This window comes from Tasmannia lanceolata, unplaced genomic scaffold (assembly GCF_043159265.1).
Source record: "Tasmannia lanceolata isolate RefF3 unplaced genomic scaffold, GAP_Taslan_0.1 ptg000019l, whole genome shotgun sequence".
NCBI classification, from domain to species: Eukaryota; Viridiplantae; Streptophyta; class Magnoliopsida; order Canellales; family Winteraceae; genus Tasmannia; species Tasmannia lanceolata.
In genome coordinates this window covers 26173601-26192437 of record NW_027518696.1, presented here as the reverse complement: position 1 = coordinate 26192437, position 18837 = coordinate 26173601, and the positions used below count along the sequence as shown (strand labels likewise).

At 40.6% G+C, this 18837-nt stretch overlaps 1 protein-coding gene across 1 annotated transcript in view; it reads right to left on the bottom strand.

Moving 5' to 3' along the window:
- Nucleotides 1-575: 575 nt before the first annotated feature.
- LOC143853102 (Hyp O-arabinosyltransferase-like protein) overlaps nt 576-18837 on the bottom strand; it is a 37520-nt gene continuing 19258 nt past the window's right edge. Inside the window, exon 9 of the mRNA XM_077362827.1 lies at nt 576-1026. Coding sequence (XP_077218942.1) covers nt 961-1026 — 66 coding nt within the window. The 3' untranslated portion in view covers nt 576-960. The remainder of the gene's footprint in view (nt 1027-18837) is intronic.

Here is an 18837-nt window from a genome sequence, read left to right as displayed (position 1 = left end):
CCATGAAATCCTATCTGCAAGTATGGCCCATCATGGTTAGGGGGTTAAACCGGAAGAGCATACAATTTCTTTTGTACATCTCCCGTCTCCGTCAAAACTAGAGCAACAACCCGAATCTCTTGAATATTTGACTAGAGTTGTCACCTATGGTAGGCATATGATTTATGCTTAACTCTGTTAGTACCAATCTACGTCCCAAGTTGGGTTCATGATCAGGTTACAAAACTGGACGGTGTTAATGACTGGTTCAGCGCTGTTGAAAGAATCTGTCTTTGCTAGAATATATGAATTTCTATATAAAATCTAGAATTGCAATAAACTGATATGAATGAAATTTCCACGTAAGCATCACTCTTCAAACTCGCAAATTATTTGGAGACCACTAAACTTTGAGTTTTGGTCCAAAAAATGTCGAAAATTAAAGCTTTCTGTCACTACTGATTTCACAAGTCCTGTTCAAGGGGATAAGATCTCTGTTTGGCTTGAGACATAGGCCCATGTTTTTTGGGATGTTGAGTCCCCATAGCATAACTCTTCAAAATTACCACTACAAATATTGACAGAAAACTCACAGCTGCTCCCAATTTGCATCTCCCACAAAGGTAGCTTTTAATCCAAAACTTGTTTAAAAATTATTTTAACATGCAAGATCTCTATCATAAAGCTTTCCAAGAATATCATGTTCTTTACAAAAGTCCAAAAAGAAAAAAAAAATGATTGTCTAGGACAAAACTCAAGAATCAATGATTCTGATATCACCGGTATTAAGAAGGGCAGAGTCCCTTATTTGGAAAGAGAGTTCACATGAAAAAAAAGAGTTGATAGTCCTTTTCCCCATTTCCAACTTCCTTGTTTGTCACTTTGGAAGCACTTACCCTGCTGTTTGAGTATATCACTGTCACTTGTGTATCATGGAAATTTTCCAAAAGTTAGGCTGACTAAGATTGTCTTCTCCACCTGTTATCTTCCATCCTCCCACCCTGGAATGTTTGCAGTAGCCTCATTCACCATCTTTACTAGTTTTACCTGACCAAATGAAACCATTAAAACAGAGTATAAAATGCCTAGAGCCTGTTTAGAACATAAACCATCCAATCAAAATAAATCATCCCATTTTCATCATTAGTTGGTGCATCAGAAACACAGCTCTCTTTGCCTCTTACTGAACCAAATTTGTAGTTCTGTGATCTCAATTTCTTGCATCAAAGTTCCAGTACCAACATTCTAGCTCCCCATCTTATTGGAACCCCTAATTTACCCAAGGCCGAATCCGAATTGGATGAGTATGCAATCAAATCTAGTCATGAATGCCAATCAAAGACTCGACAAAGTTCAACCTACTGAAATATAGGCTTCTTCAAATATAGATGAGGCATACGAGCATCCAGCTTCAAGAGAAATTATGAGAGCCGCGATGTGTATAGATAATTTAGGAACTAAGTTGAAATCAAACTGTAGGATTAATCTATCCATGAATGCCGATCAAAGACTCGTCAAAATTCAACTTATTGACACATAGGCTTCTTCAAACAGTTCAGTAAGAGGCAAGCTTATTATTATTTTTTTATTTTTTTTGAGACGGAAGCTTATTATTATTTTTATTTTTTTGAAAGATGACAAATTTCATTAATATTTGAGGTGCAATCTACCAGGGGTCCCCGCCTGCCTGTACAAATATTAAATATAAGGCCTCGGACACAGCCAATGGTTTACAAAAGACCTACTTCCAAAAGAAAGGATACAAGTATCCTTCTCATAAAGAAAAGCGCACATTACAAATATGATAGAATTTCAAAATGCTCCTATTCAGCCTCGCTTTAGCCAAAGTGACGGCCATTTCATTTGCTGATCGTCTTCAATGTTCAAGGCGCGGGTACTTCATTAGATCCAGTATTTCCGCTACAGGCTCTTGCAACCGCCAGGGGCCCTTCGATGATTCCGAAGCCCAAGCAACCACATTTGAAGAATCACCTTCTACTATAAGAGGGCGCTGGTCGTGCTCAGATGCCCATCGTAGACCAAAGAGTAAAGCTCTAACCTCAACCTCGTTAGAGTCACATATTCCAAAAGGCCCAGAATATGACATGACCATTGATCCAAAAGAATTCCTAATAACTCCTCCAATCCCTGCTCTTCCAAGATTACCCAGGGAGCTACTATCGAAATTCAGTTTAAACCATCCTGGTGGCGGGCATGACCATTTTGGTTTAGGCTTGGAGCAAATAGTTCTGTCCCATATTATTGACCACCAGTTTCTTATGAGGTCACCCATTGCATAAGGAGTTTGTTTCTTGACCTTTGTCCATAAAATCATTTCAATTTTGGCGTCCGAGGCAACATGAGTCACCGTTCTACTCTGCTCTTGGAAGATGCATCTATTGCGTTCTTTCCAAATGTTCCAGACTATGGCATATGGAGTTGTTGTCCAGAGATATCTGCCCATTTCTCCAAAAGGTCCTTTGCGCCAGCCAGAAAGAAGGGAACAGATCGACTGAGGGCAGACCCAAGAGACCCCAAAGGCTCTGATTGCTTTTGTCCAAATGTGATAAGCGAAGGGGCAGTGCAACATTAGATGGTCCAGGGTTTCTTCATTTTGGTGACATAGAATACACATACTAGCCATACTAAAATGTCTTCTCTTGAGGCGATCACATGTATTGATCTTCCAGTGGATCAGTGTAGCCAAAAGCTACAACCCTCGGTGGAGTCAACGATTTCCAAATGCACCTCGCCGGGGACGAATGACCCTCATTTAACAAAGAGAAGAAAGACTTGGCAGAGAAGTCCCCACTCGAAGAGGGGATCCAGATTCTTTCATCATCCTTATGTTGTGAGCAGTATGTCCCTTCCAGGCAAAGTAGTAATCTCTGGAAATCCTGAATTTCATCGTCCTTGAGATCTCGACGCAGGCGAATGTCCCAGAACCCTCTTCCATCCTGACCCTCTCTCTCCAAATAATCCGCAACAGTCGCTTTTGGGTTAGAAGCAATTCTAAAAAGCCCCGAGAATTCCAAGTAGAGTTTAGACTGCCCTCACTATAGGTCTAGCCAAAATCTTACATTAGTACCCTTTCCCACTTTATAGCGAATTGACCGATCAAAATCCTCTTTAACAGAGCAGATGGATTTCCAGGTGCCTGAGCCCTTTCCTCCTGTGGGTTTTTTGAAACTCCAATCCCCCCATTCGGAACCATATTTTACTCCTGTAACCCGATGCCATAAAGCAGTTTTCTCTTTACCATATCTCCACAGCCACTTGCCAATCAAGGATTTATTGCGCAATCTAATCTTACCAATACCCAGGCCCCCGTTTGCCTTTGACTGCGTGACTTTGTCCAAGCTGATTAAGTGCCTTACCTTCTTCGATGTTCCGTCTCCATGCCATAAGAAGTTCCTTTGCAACCTCTCAATTCTCAAAGCCACCTTGACTGGTATCTTGTACAAGGACATGAAATATAATGGTAAGTTGGAGAGGGCTGCTTGGATTAATGTGATCCTTCCCCCAAAGGAGATATACTTTTTCTTCCAGGTAGCCAATTTCCTTTCAATTCTTTACCGGATCCCATTGGGAGGCCGATGGGATACAAAATCCTAGGGGCAGACCCAGGTAAGAGATCGGGAAGGACTCTGCAGAGCACTCAATAGACGCTGCCAATCGATGCACCTCTAGTTGGTCTAGATTGATGCCCAGGAGCATGCTCTTACTTAAGTTGATTTTGAGGCCAGATGCGACCTCAAACCACCTAAGGATTGTCATAACATTAGAGATAGCCTGGGGAGTGTATTGGATGAATACTAGTGTATCATCTACAAATTGGAGATGTGTTATCTCTTCAACCAGCGATCCCACTCGAAATCCCCTAATCAGCCCCATTCTGGTAGCCCTTCTCAGCAGTAGACTAAGTGCCTCCACTACCATAATAAACAGATAGGGTGCCAGTGGATCCTCCTATCGAATCCCCCTTGATGCTTTAAAGAAACCCTCCGTCGGACCATTAATGCTGACTGAGAACGAGTTTTCTAATATCAAAGCTCTGATCCAGTTCCTCCAGGATGGCCCGAAGCCCATTTTTTCTTGAATGAAATCAAGAACATCCCAATCAACATGATCATAGGCTTTTTCTATATTAATTTTGAATAGGAGATGAATAGGAGACCCGGACAGTCGCTTCTATTCGTTAGCTATTAAAACACCATCAAGGATCTGCCTCGAGTCAATAAAGGCTTCCTAAAATTGTGAAATGATCTCCCCCATGTAGTTTTTCACTCTTTGTGCTAGTAACTTGGCAACTATCTTGGGGACATTCTGCATCAGGCTAAGAGGGCGGAAATCTCTTATCCCAATCACAACTTCTTTGGGATTAGGGCGATGAAAGTCGCCTTCGCCGCTTCACTAAGGATTCCCCTCTCGACAAATTCCAGAAAGAAGGCCATAATGTCCTTCTTCAAAATCCTCCAAAAGGACTGGAAAAAAGCCATAGGATAGCCATCCGGCCCTGGGGCTTTGTCCCCAGCCATGGAGAAAATAGCCTGTTCGACCTCTTACTCTGTGAAGAGTCGGTCCAGAGTAAGTCTCTGATCACCCGTGATTTTCTGGAAGTTAAGACCCTCCATCTTCGGCCGCCACTCCACAGATTTTGAATAGAGGCTAGAGTAGAATTCCACAATTAAGGATTTGATAAGATTGGGGTCCTCAACAATTGTCTCACCCTACTTTATGCAGTTGATCAGGTTTATCCTTCTCCTAGAATTGGTTGTTCGGTGAAAGAATTTGGAATTTTTATCCCCAGCCTCGAGCCACAACGCGCGAGATTTCTATCTCCATCGAATTTCTCCTCTACATAGGATCATCTCGTTTTCAGCCAGTAGGTCCAACCGAGTTATCTGATCCTCCTCTGACATTGTTCCTCCCTCCTCTTTGATTTCTAAGAAGGTTAGCCTATTTGAGATGGCTTCTCTTCTCTGATTTGACTCTTCATCAAAGGTTTTTTGCCATTCTTTGATCTTGAATTTAACCCTTTTTAATTTTTGACAGAGAGCATATCCTTTCCAACCCCTGATCTGCAGTTCTTCCCACCAGTGCTCTACCTTTTTCTGCAAAGCCTGATACTTCCAAAAGGTCCAAATCAAATCTGAACGGACGAGGACCGCCAGAGAAATTTGAAATTTCCAAAACGATCGGGTTGTGATCTGATCCCTCCTCCCATTCACGAGTAAAGAGGACACGGTCAATCCTTGTCATAACAAGGTGAGCCTGATTATTAGACCAAGTAAACTTTGCTCCGTTGAGTGGGATATCCAGTAGTTCATGGCTCTGGATAAAGTTGGAAAAGTTCTGCATGCTGGTGGTGCTTCTCGACAATGTGTTCTTTTCAGATGGATATCATATTGTGTTGAAATCACCCCCGCAGAATCCAGGGACCCTACCATGATTCTCTATGGGAGTTCAACTCTTGCCATAATTCCCTTCTATCAGAGTAACGAGGAGGTCCATAAACAATTGAGAGCATCCATTCCTCATTGCAATCAGATGAGGAGAAAATTATGGATATCAGAAATCTCCCTTCTCTGACTTCGTTGCGACGAAATCTGCTCTCCTTCCATATGACAATGATTCCCCCTGCTGTGCCAATCGCATCCTTTGCAACCCATTCTTGTTGATTTCTTCCCCAGGCCTTGTTAATTGTAATATCTGTGATCCCCATTAATTTAGATTCGATTACTACCACCAAATCTACCTGGTTTTTTACAATAAAGGCCCTCACCGCCCTAAATTTTCTGTCTTCTCTTAGTCCCCTAATATTCCAGAAGCCTATCTTCATTGGGAGCGGGAACGTACTCCCAAGGCTTCAAAATTCTTCAGGTAGAAACCCCTCGCTGGCCTAGGATCCGCATAGGACCCTTATCTCCACGGCACAGCAAGTTTGTTGGAGGTTCTGGTATCGATTTAGAGGTGATTCCAAAGGTGAAATTGGCTTGATGATTTGATTTTTGCGTTAGCACATCCCCACTTCTTTGCTTTCTTCCTTTTACAAACCCTCGTTTGGGTGAGTGGGCCGTTGATTTTCTATTCTTATGTATCAGGGCTTGCCTTAAAATGCCCAAAGTTGATTAACTTTTTGAGCTAATCTAGGGTGAACAGAGGGCAGTAAGGTCTTTTGTTGTCTAAGCCCAGAATGCATTGCTGCCATAACACCTGATCTAGTCACTTTTCCAGACGTCCCAATCAGGGATAGTTAAAATTTAAAATTTGAAATCGCTTTCCGCAGCTCCGAGGGTTCACTAGAAACTACCGATACACGATTTTGGGGATTCCACGTGGGGGCCTATATGTGGAACTTGTCAGTAGTTGGTAAGCAAGGCTGCCACGTGGGGGGGGGCGTAACAACGGCCTTCTCTCTGATATTGGCACGGGTACCGGAGTGAAGTTCGGCAGAATCCCGCACCGGAGATCTATTCTCCCATCTTTTTCCAAAAGATCAACCGCTTTTTGTATACCCCGTTTTTAAGACTGGTTCCCCCTCTCCACGTCCCAGACTGGTTGTCTTCTACAATCGGATCAACCCCTATTGGAAAGGGTGTCCCATTGACCCGGAGAAGCACCATTGATTTCTGTAGTTTCCATGCTGGGATGATGATTCTTGCTAATGCAAAACTCATACAGTCTTCATGGTGTCCCTTCATGTCTATGTCAAGGACGGTTCCAAATAACGAGCCCAAGGCTTGTACAGTTGAAGTGGCCCAAACATGGAGGGGGATTCCTGTGAATCTTACCCACATGGCTTCAACACCTTGTTGATAGCTAGGGTTCCACTCCGTGAGAGAGGATAAATAATCGCCTAGTGCCTTGTTCCCCCTGCTTCTTAGGGTGTCTATCATGTGCTCTTCTGGAAACATAAAGAGAACTTCATGAGGTGCTTGAACAGAGGGTTTGGGTAAACTCGGGAAGTCCCAAAACCCTTTTGCCCAAGTCCATAAGTCTTCCAGCCTTACTCCAGGGTCTTTAATGCGACCTATGAGGCATGATTTTAGGATCTATTGTCTCTTAGCAATCTCTTGTCCGGAAATTAGGATCGTTGGTATTCCATTCTCCTTGGAAGTACGGGTAGTGCCGGAATCTGGCCAGACCTTCTCCTCTCTTAAGTGTTGGCTTTGAGGGGATTTGGTTTGAGGCTGAGATGTCACTACTGTCCTTCTGTCCCTTCAACCAAAACAAACCCTGCAAATTTTTCGCGATTTGAAGTTCTGGTATCTGCATCTCAAACAACCCCGGTCCTTACGCCGGTCAAAGTTTTCCCCCATTTTTTCCGATCCCCCGAAGGGCTTCTATAGAGAATAATGAGAAAGGGACGAGAAGGGCTTGGGCCCTCAACTTCGATGGGATGAGAAGGGCTTGGGCCCTAAAGCTGCCGGAAAAGAAAACCCATCCGGGATTCAAAGCAATCCTCCCGCCTCACTATTGATGCCTCACGTAAGCCGTAGAGACAAGCTTAATTTTGACGTGATAATTTTGACAGGTATGAATTTAATTGTATTATATAATAGTCATAAACAAACGGTTCAGTTTTTTTTTAATGGTACAAACAGTTCAGTTTCTTTTGGACACTTTGCTCAAATGTAAGAGAATCATGGGAAAAGCCAAGAATGTCCCAAGGATAGCTTCCAGGCTTAGCCAAGAATGGTCAAATGATTGACTGAGTATGAGGAACACTAAAATACTACATGCACAAAATATTGATGTTTCACTTCTGCCCGTGTTTTTCACAGCCTGTCCCAAGCCAGGATAAAGGAGGAGGATAGGCGTCAGGTTGGCAGACGACTGTAAACTTGCCACTTTTCTATGAAATGATGAAATGTTGACTTCCATAATTGTGGGAAACCGATTTCAGATATGATGGTGATAAGTACAATGATTATGTGAATTGAGAGCAAACATTACAAACTTCAAGGTAGCAAGTCCAAGTCTCATTTGACAAAAAAACTCAATCCATAGTTCAAAGAAAACACCAATCGCATGATCTAACAATCGAACAAGGGGCCATATGAGAACTTCAAATGAACAGTTATAAGGAAGCTGGTTGGTCCAAAATCAATAGGTAAAAGTACTCTAATCAAAGGTCTAAAGCACAATAGATCAGGCTACTAGGTTGTGGCCACATGGATATAATTGTTAGAAAGGTTGAAAAACCCCGAGCAAAATCGCTACACATAGCGGAAGAATAAACCGTATAGAACAAAATTTTTGCTCTAACCCAGGATTCCTAAGGAAAATTGATTTTATTTTGATTTAATAAATACAAATATAAATACCTTTAGTTGCTGTAGAAAAGAACACGTCCGCTTGAGCTACTCCTCGAAAATCCGTCGGCGATCTAATCGACTCGAAACCGCAAGTTGAATCGATGGATACCTTTTGTTGCACAAAGGATCTTGTGTACAACTCTTTGTTCACTTTATAATCTGATCTAAATCAGATTATAATATGAGAATATATGTTAAGATCAATGGAGCTTAGTTGGATGATTGTCTTTGACATTCAAAAGACAAAACTAGTCGATGGAATTGAGAGAGAATAAGAAAAGAAAGACTTTGGGGTGTCTCTACCAATTTCCAGCACATGGAATTATGGAAGAGCTGTAGAAAACTCCAACAATATGTCTTGTATTTATAGAGTTTTCAATTTCCATATGTACAATCCAAAGTTTCTAGAGAAATCCCAAAAACTAAGGAAACTAGTCATAATTAGGAGTTTCCAATTGGGAAACAAGCCACCCCACTTTAGGAAACTGTAGACACCCCATTTTGACCAGGCCCTAAAACCTCCTTGTTTGAACAAAACCTCTTCAAATCAGTGATTTAGCACCCCAAATTTCGCCCTAGAGTAGGTTAGGGTCCCAGCTAGGTCCCCGTAAAATTTCATCGAAATCCGAGTTAAAATGCCAAATAAGGCGAGCCGAGTAAGAAATGTAGTGTAAATGGAAAGGGGGGTGAATTTATCCTGGAAAGGGCCATAATAGGACACGATTATGTGTGTGTTTATCAAAAATTCGAGCAAAACCGCGCGCCCATCATTTTAGTAGTGCAGATATCAATTCTCCATTTTTCCTATAAATAGCAATTTAGCCTTCATTTGTCTTAATTGGAGAGTTTTCTTAACCTAATCTAAAGAGAGAGGAGAAAAGGGGATCTAGAGTTTTCTCATTTGCAGAGGGGGTTTGAGAGTGAAAATTATAGGGGGAGCTTCTCATTTCTAGGGTTCCTTGTTAGAAATTCAAATATAGAGAGAACGGAAAAATTTGCTCAATCCCCATTAGTCATCTTCTCCTGCGAGGAACATTTTTTCTGGCCATTTTTACCGATCTGAAATTCACAGAACTCCGATTGGTATGGATCTCAAGCTTCATCATCTCCACCATTACACCATCAGTTTCTTTGTTAGATTTGCAATTTGCCTTTGCTAGACTCCATTAATTTCATCACTAAACCCTAAAGCTCTTGTTCTCTCTGCAATTTTGGCCGGCGAGGAGAGGTTTGAGGATTAAGAGAGATAAAAAAAAAATCAGAGAGGACAGTTGTCTTCTCCAGCAGAATTTGCCGGAATCCGGCCAATTAATTTCAGCTATTTCGGTCGGATTTTCACTAGATCTGAACCTATTTTGAGAGGAAGATAGAGATCTGTGTTGAGGAAAAGTGAATTTAGATTCGTTCGTTGCTATTTTGATTTTTCGTTGGACCAGATCAAGAGCCGGTATTATTTTTTCTGGACGGAATTTCAGTGAGGTAATTTTGTGTGTTGCTATATGTTTGAATTTTTTTATATATCTGTGAACGGATTCTCTGATTTCATGTGTGGTGATAAAGGTATTGAAGGTGTTTGTTTGATTCTTGAGTCTTGCTCTTCCTTATAGAGGAGAAATTTTATTTCCTGATTTTGTGTCTGGTAGAAGATGCGTAAAACATGCGGCCTCTGTGATTTTTTCTTCTTTTTTTTTAACATTATTTTCGCATAATCGATCAAGAATGCTTTGAGGAGCTGTATTTTTCTTATCAATATACCTTCGATTTTGCACAAATTAGGTTTCAAAAATGTAAGAGTTTGTTTTAATGTTTTGCTTCTTTATTTCACATCGCAATGGCTATTTTGAAGTAGAAAAGCAAAATTCTAGTACATTCAGTGAGTTTAAAAGAAGAAATTCATTTAAATGTTTAGGAGTAGTCAACAATGATCAAAATATAAAACATCCAATCATAGATTTTGTGCGTATATTCCGTTATTTTGATTATTCATGATCAGTTCATGGTAGGGGAATAATTAGCTTAATTTCAGTGAACTAATATGTTTGTTCTATTGAAATTGTAGCTTCTTTTGGATGAGAAAGTGTGCATAAAGAATGTGTCTGCATATTGTGTATGTTATATTACATATAAACATGTCAGTCTTGTTTAATTGTCAAGGTTTCCTAGGTTATTTTTTTGAATTATGGTTTGGTATTTTGAAAAGAAAACTTGAGTTGTGAAGCATGTGTCCAGATTTTGTACATTCATTTGAAGCTGAGTCATCAACTTTTTAAAAGAATTGTTTTGACAATAAACAGGCATGTAGCTATTCATCGAAAGAAGCATTTCCAGGTTTATTTCTATGTTTTGGACTACAACTTGCACGGTTTGCCATATAGCTTAGTGTGCTTTGGCTATTTTTAGTTTTGTCTCAATTTTGTTAACTATTGAGTGAAGAACTGGTTTCAAAATAATCATGCCTCATGTCTTCACTGTTTGTGTCAACAATATATTCAAGCCACGCAAGGTTGAGTCTTGATTTTATCTTATTCACAGGTTTAGTCTTTACTGTGTGAATTTTGGAAATAACGTCAGTATACCCATTGTTTATTGCATATATACTGTCCCAATTTGTTTTGGTTATGCTATTTGTAGATAATGTTAGACCACATATGTCAAGATACCTTATTTAAGTCAAAGGGTCATGCTGTGTCTGCTAACTGTTAGAAATTGCTCTTACATTATCCCTATTCTCTTGGAGATAAGATTAGTACAATCAGGTTTGAAGGATGTGTAAAAGTTAAATGGTATCTCTTATTTCAAAACTGGTATGAGCAGGTGTGAAGTGATACATTAGCCTTCTTTTGACTTCTACTTGTGCGCACATGGAATGAAATATACTTGTTTAGCTTATTTCAGTTCAACGTCATATATATATATATATGTATTTTTTAATGTCATTCATTGGTTTAGTTTTCGGTTAGAGTTATGATTATATTAAATTAGTTTTTTATTGCATATAAGAAACCTGCTATCACTATTAGGCATGCTTCTACAATTAAGTGCTATTGGTGGCTGTTATGATTTCTATAAAAAGGGGAAAATGCTTTATGCTATTGAATGAGATTATGTGGTTTGATGTTTTTGTTTCCTAGTAATAAAAGATTTTAGTTAGTATCAGTTGTTTAATTAACTATTATATTTTGGCAGAGGTTCAATTTTAGGCCACTCCATTTACTGATATAGCCAAATGATGTTAAGATAATCATTTAAGTGGTTGTGCAAATACTTGTGCATGATACTTTTATATGTGAGTATAGTATAAAGATGTTATGATATTCTAAATGGTTAATTTTTCTTTTGATCTTTTAGGAAAATAAAAGTAGAGATTAGAGTGCTGCTAGTATGTTTTGTGTTAGGGTCTAATTCATAGGAAGCCTATCATTGCAAAGGCGATAAAGGCGTTAGCCCAAGCCCATCCTTAGGGGACTTACTCGGTCCTAGTAGCATGCTCCTCTTTCCCTCCTTTATTTAGGGGACTTGCTTAGTCCTTAGAAAATATTCTAGTTATCTATCCTTTCTTCATCATTGCAAGGACGATGAAGGCGATAGCCCAAGCTTATCCATGGGGGACTTACTTAGTCGGAGTAGCACTCCCCTCTTTATTTAGTAGACTAACTCGGTCTTTTAGACACCCTTAGATGGTAGTTTCCTCATCATTGCAAGGGTAATGAAAGAGTCATCTCAAGCCCACCCTTTAGGAGACAAGCTATGTCTCATGTAGAAAAGTCATACCCTTTTGAGACAGGTCTTGTCTCATGAGTGAGTCAACCCTTTAGAAGACTATCCAAGTTTCACAAGTTGCACCCCTTTCTAGCTGAAGACCAACTTGGTATGTTAGTTGCCCTATTCCTATTTATCATTGCAGGGGCAATGATGATAGGGATACTTGGAGCCCATCTCTGTGTCTAGGGGACTTGCCTTGTCTCGCTAGCACCCTTCTCTATCTCCTCTTCTTCTAAGAGACCTTCTTTAGTCTAGTTAGCAGTCTCTTTAGAGCTTATAGGTTAGGAGTCAACCCATAGGCTAGGAGTCAGCCCCATAGATAAGAATTTGTCCTCTAGTTTTAGAAGTCAGTCTTTCAAGAGTCTGTCCTACTGTCATAGAGTCATAGGAGTCTGTCATATCGTCATAGGGAGCTAGGATTCTGTCCAACCTTTCATCAAGTCATGGGATTCTGTCCAACCCTTGCATAATATAGGATTATGTCCAACCTTTGCAAACCTTAGGAGTTTGTCCTGCCCTTATACATGTTTAGGAGTCTGTCCTTTCCTTTTTAGGAGTCTGTCCTATAGCATTGGCACTCCGCCATGCAGTGGATCACGGGGTGTGGTCTTATAGGTTCCCTTTAGTTGAAAGGGTGAAAATATCTAAAAAATACAAAAACAACAGAAATGTAAAAACAGCAAAAAATTTGAAAACTTCAAAGTGTTTAAAAAGTCAAAATGTATTAGGAGAGTAGTTAGGAGATTCTGTTTCCGAACTTCGTTGGCTTGATCCTCTCCCATGGGGTACGTAGGCAGCTTGGGATCCTTATCTCCAGTCCAGTCAAACCTTTCAAAATAAACTTGTTCAAATTATTCAAAAACACAAAAATTCTTCAAACAAACCTTGCAAACCGTTTCTCGAAAAAATCTTCCTCTAGAGTTAGGATTATGTCCTAGTTGTGTTAAGTGGTTTAGAGTTAGGAGACTGTCTTGGATGTGTTTGTTTTAGAGTTAGGAGTCTGTCCTAGCTAAGAGTCTGTTACGCCTCTGTCCGGTCAGTTGGCGATCCACATCGCTGACTGATGACTAGATTAGGATGCGCTAGTAAACCCATTGTTTTCCTTAAGACACACAGCCTAGTCGCATATAGGATATATGAACCACTTGTATTAGCTTAGGGCTAGCTTGCATTTAGTTAGGACATATAGGATGTCTTAAAATCCACAATCCACTTGAACTTAAGTAATTGTACAAGAAACTTTAAAAACTAGTTGAGTCTAGTTGATTTAGTCTAGGATAGCAGTCCTAGAGGTGTTAGGCATCCAAAGAAACTTTTAAAACTAGTTGAGTTTAGAAGAGGTGCGAGAACTACGTGGCCTTGATTCTTGTAGAGGCGGGGATACGTAGGCGGCTTCTGATGAACATCAGACCATCCAAAGATTCGGGCTCGAAAAAATCATTAGAGTCTAGGGTTTGTGGTGTCGTATCGCGTGTGAAGTCGAGCCGTGTTGTGTGTTTTCTTACTTTCCTATACAGACCTTATACCTTTAGATGTAGCATGCATGTGTTTGCCCACCAGAACTTAGACATCAATTAGACATGACACTCATAACCTAGCTATACTTAAGTGACACTTCTTTCATTTATTTTGTGTGTGTTTATTATTTTCATCATCGGGGCATGCATGTTTAGGTAGACGTTTTCTCGGGGATATCATATGTTCCCATTTTATATGATTTTCGCCCAAAACTCTTCAATGTTAATGAAAATGGCATAAGAGACCGAGTGCTTGCACTCGGGCAGATGAGGGTGCTCTTCGGACCTTCCTCATTCGTCACCAGGCACGGACCCTATATATCTCTGGATTTTATCCATTGCACAGAGCATTTGTTTTGGTTCCATGGCCTATCCATGGATGGCGACTCTTTCTTAATTTAGGCACGTCTTGGTTCCGGGCTGGTCCCCGAATCAAGAGGTATTTCACATACATCGCCACTCATGCTGTGAGGGGCACAGTTTCGAGAGTTCCTTAGTAGAGCTCTCCTTCACATGTGGAGATCTTAGAGGCTGCTGGGGGCTCGTCCCTCACTGATCTCGGGATCGGGGTCCACAGAAACCCACATGGGGAGCCCAAAGGGGGCGTCACTTGCTGCCCAAGAAACCTTGGGTTGCCTCATGTGGTTCCCTAGTTTCCATTTTTTTTTATTCAATCTTTCTTTCTCTCTCTCTCTTTCTAATTTCATCACATGTGTTGCTTTAATTTGTAAAAACAAATCTAACAATAATATTCCAAATATTTGAATTCCAAATTGATAATGGTACACCACATGGGGCGTGTGGACATCGATCCCACCCAAATTCGTCCCATGTGGGTCCACTTATCCAATTCAAATTCTCATTACATTTTTACTTAATTCCCAATTCAAATTCCCTATACCACATGGGGCGTATAGGATTAAAGCTCCAATATAATTTATGATATTCCCAAAATATCCTTATAGTTAATACTTAACCATTTTGGTATTCCCAATGTATCCCATAGTGTATATACAATATATACATTGTGTATATCCTTTCAATGCATCCAATGCCACGAAACTAGTTCGTGTGAGCAACTAAATAAATGCGGGGCCTCTATCTAATAGATTATAATAGGTCAATCGAGTAGTGAGTGGGACTGTAACAGGGATTTAACGGTGATCATGCAGAACCCACAAGTGGGCCCCACTGCGATTATTGCTCCGTAACTAATGCTACAATAGCATTGAGTCAGAGGCCTCCATCAAGACGTAACCCTGAAGATAACCGTCAAATCATCGTACCCCTAATCACATCTACCGAGTCGGGTCCTACGGGGGGTGGACATTAATTACCCCCTGGGCTCACTCAGTGGTATACCTTTCAGTCAAGCAGTGTCGGCCTGCAAATGCATTTGCTAAAAGCATTTCAAAACTAATTTTGTGAAATCCTTTTGATAAACATCTTATCAAATCCACCTGGCTAGGTATTTTCTAGGCCTACTGCTTTGACCAAAACCGTAGATGTTATCCGATTAAATAGGTAGAGAATTCAATGTCGGATATCACTATTGACCTCGAAAGTTTATCTAACACTTCAGTACTACCCTCTGGTGACTCCAAGAGAATCACTGTTAGATAGACAAAAAATGAGAGACTCGCCAACATACCAATATGACCCCTCAGGCAAATGACATGTAAAGGGTCCTGTCTGGTAGAATAGCTCAATTGTCTCATGTCCACAATCTATTCTAATGTGATCATGTTCAGTACGCAATCTCATTGCCGTACCCATTCTATCTTACTTAGGGTCCACTACAAGATAAGTCACTCAACATCTCATGCATGTAGGCAAGATTGATGCTAGTTGTGCACAGGAGGAGGTGTCCAACCTCAACCCCAACTAGGAACTACTAGGATCTCTGAACCGGAATCCCATATCTCCTTGCTCCCTAGGTTCTCTGAATCCATGAGCATGGGTTTCCTACTTTGCTACCTAACGACAAATACATGTCAATAACAAGTAACATATCACTCATATTTAACTTTCAGTACCCATAAATGTCATGAAAAAGAAACTTTTATTGATTAACATACGAAATATACTGGGTTTTAAGACACCGACTATAACAATAATATATGTTGAATAATGTATTAGGTTAGTTTAGACATTACTTGTATTAGTTAGGGGTATTGGAGTCATTGTATGTTGTTGCCCTAGTTTGGGCCTATATATACATCATATTCATGAGGAGCTCCCAAGTGGAGACTCTCCATCCTTCACTCCTCTTCTTCTTCCTCTCTTCTAACCCTAATCTCATTTCTAATATGGTATCAGAGCCAATGGGCTGATCCTTCAAGAAGGAAAGAAGAAGAGTATCTCCCTCCATGCCATCATCCCTTTCTCTCGTATCTCTCTCGTATCTCGTTTTCCTCTCTTTATCTCTCTATAGTTTCTCCCTCAATTCTTCTCCTCGCTCGTGTCCTTCCCTCCTCCTCCTCCTCCCACTGCCCCTCTTCCCTTTCCCCTAACCCCTCCATTCCCTGCTACAGTAAGCCACTACAGTAACTGCTACAGTAACCCGCTATAGTATCGCAACAGTAACCTGCTACAATACCCAAATAAAATAAAATAAATAAATAAATAAGTCATTTCTATACCCTAGAAATCTCACTTTCTCTTTCATTTCGTCAAACCCATTTCGTTTTTAACCCATTTTCCCTCTATCGTATATCTCAGAACAAAACAAAAATCATGTTAGTATTACTTGTGTAAACCCATTTTGGGTTCTCCTCCACTCCAAAGCTCTCTTTATTTTCTCTTCTCTATAGCTTTTTTTTGGCCTATAGCCTTTGTCTTTCTCATCTCATCTTCAAGGTGCACCCCAAGTGTTTGATGAAATGTCTCAAAGGGATTTTGTGCCTTGAAAGTGTTCTTTTTGTTTCAAGTTGAAGGCCTTTGGCCTCAACTTGAGGAGGAGTGTTGTCTTGTATTGTTTCTTGTTGTTCTCTTGTGCTTGTCTTGTTATCGTCTTCTTATCATCTCTTTCTTTCTATTACCTTCTATGACTTTTATGTAGTTCTTCAAGGCGCGCACCAAGTATTTGATAAAATGTCTAAGAGACGTGTGGTGCCTTGTTTGTCATCTTTCCTTTGTCTTCTTCTCTACGGTGCACACCAAGTGTTTGATCAAATGTCCGAAAGCGGTGTAGTGCCTTATTTGTCTTCTTTTCGTTGCAAGTTGAAGGTATTTGACCTTCAACTTGAGGGGGAGTGTTTTCATTTAGTTCTTTGTGTCTTTTCTTAGGAGTGTTGTCCACTTGTTGTCTTTTCTTGAGGGGGAGTGTTGTTAGTGTTGTCTTTATCTTCTTGAGGGAGTGTTGTCTTGTTTTCATGTCTTATTTTTCATGTCTCTTCGTGTTGTTCGGTTTTTTGCCTTATCCCTTCATGTTATCTTCTTCCTCCTTTTCCGGGCGATGGCTTCCATATCCATCGTTGGTCGGCTCTCTTACAGGCGACTGTCTTTTCCCGTCGACCTCTCCTTTCCGGGCGATGGTTTCCCCATCGTTGGTATGCTCTTTTCAGGCGATGATGTCCCCATCGTTGGTTGGTTATCTTCCTCTTCTTATCTTCAGGCGACGATGTTCATGCCGTCGATGTTGTCACCAGACGATGGTTTCCCCATCGCTGGTTAGTTATCCTCTTCCTATCTTCTTATCTTTTCAGGTGACGATGTTCATGCCGTCGACCTAGTCTCCAGATGATGGTTTCCCCATCCTTGGTTGGTTATCCTCTTTCTCTCTATCCCTTCTCTCTAGGCAACAGTTTCTCTGTCGACCTTGTGTTCGATGGTTTCCCCATCAGTTGCTATCCTCTTCACTTGGCGTTGTGCTGCTTCGCCAATGTTCGTCGTGCACACATTTGGTGTGCCTCTTTTGCTTGCTGAATTGTAGCTGTTCTTGCCATGGCGCCTCCATTGCCCTCGATATGCGGATATGCTCGTCGTGCTCTCATTCAGGGAGAGGCCCTATTTGATCTCTCTCGTTGTTGTGCTACTTCAAGGGAGCTACTCTTTTGATGGACATTGATCTCGATGCTGTTCATGGTGGCCTTTGTTTTTTTTTTTGTTTATGTTTTTCATTATGTATGTACCACACCAGCTTGAGGATGAGTGTTATACTAAGCTGGATGTGCATGAGCTTCTTGTACTTTTTTAGTTGTTGACGTAGTTCTTTGTAGCAAGCTGGAGCTTCATAGTATATACACTCCAGCTTAAGGGGGAGTGTTGAATAATGTATTAGGTTAGTTTAGACATTACTTGTATTAGTTAGGGGTATTGTAGTCATTGTATGTTGTTGCCCTAGTTTGGGCCTATATATACATCATATTCATGAGGAGCTCCCAAGTAGAGACTCTCCATCCTTCACTCCTCTTCTTCTTCCTCTCTTCTAACCCTAATCTCATTTCTAACAATATATATACATATATATATGGGGGCGCGGTATCTGAGCTCAAGCTCAGAAATTCTATCTGAGGTAGAGTTTTTATATAGGGCATCTCCATGTTGTTTGACTCATCCAAGCCATTTATTCCATAGAAGCTGACATAGATAGGTTGTTCCTAAGAAACCATCTCCATAGGATCCTCCTAACCGTTCGATCTGTAGAGGCACAAAATGGACCATTTTGTAGACGTCCATTTTAAAACTCCACAAATCAAAGCTTACCATGATCCTATGAAGATGATTTCTTAGGTACACTCTATCTATGTTAGCTCATATAGAATAAATATATAACATAACCCAAACAACATAGGCAGCCACCCTATTTAAAAACCCTACCTCAGAAATTCTATCTGAGCTTGAGCTCAGAAACCATTTACTATATATATATATATATATATATATATAAAGCAAATTAACTAGTAGCAGGTACTTTCTTTACATCTCGGTGTCAGGCGTTTCGTGTCCGCAGCAGGTGGCAAATATGCATGTGATCTAGACCTTTCACTTGGTGAGCTCCATCATGGACGGGCTGTGGACCAAAAACCACACCAACAGGGTGATCAGAACCATCTGACCGGAAGACTTTTGAAGACAGAAAATGGACAGTTAAAATATGTTAGCCAACAGTCCATATTCAATGGATAAAGTCCTCAAATCAGATGGTTAGGATTGCCCTATTTGTGTCATTTTGAGACCGCCCATCAATGCCAGGGATATCTTGATGAACGACTTAGTTCACATACACATCTGCCAGGCAAATCAGATTTCTCTAT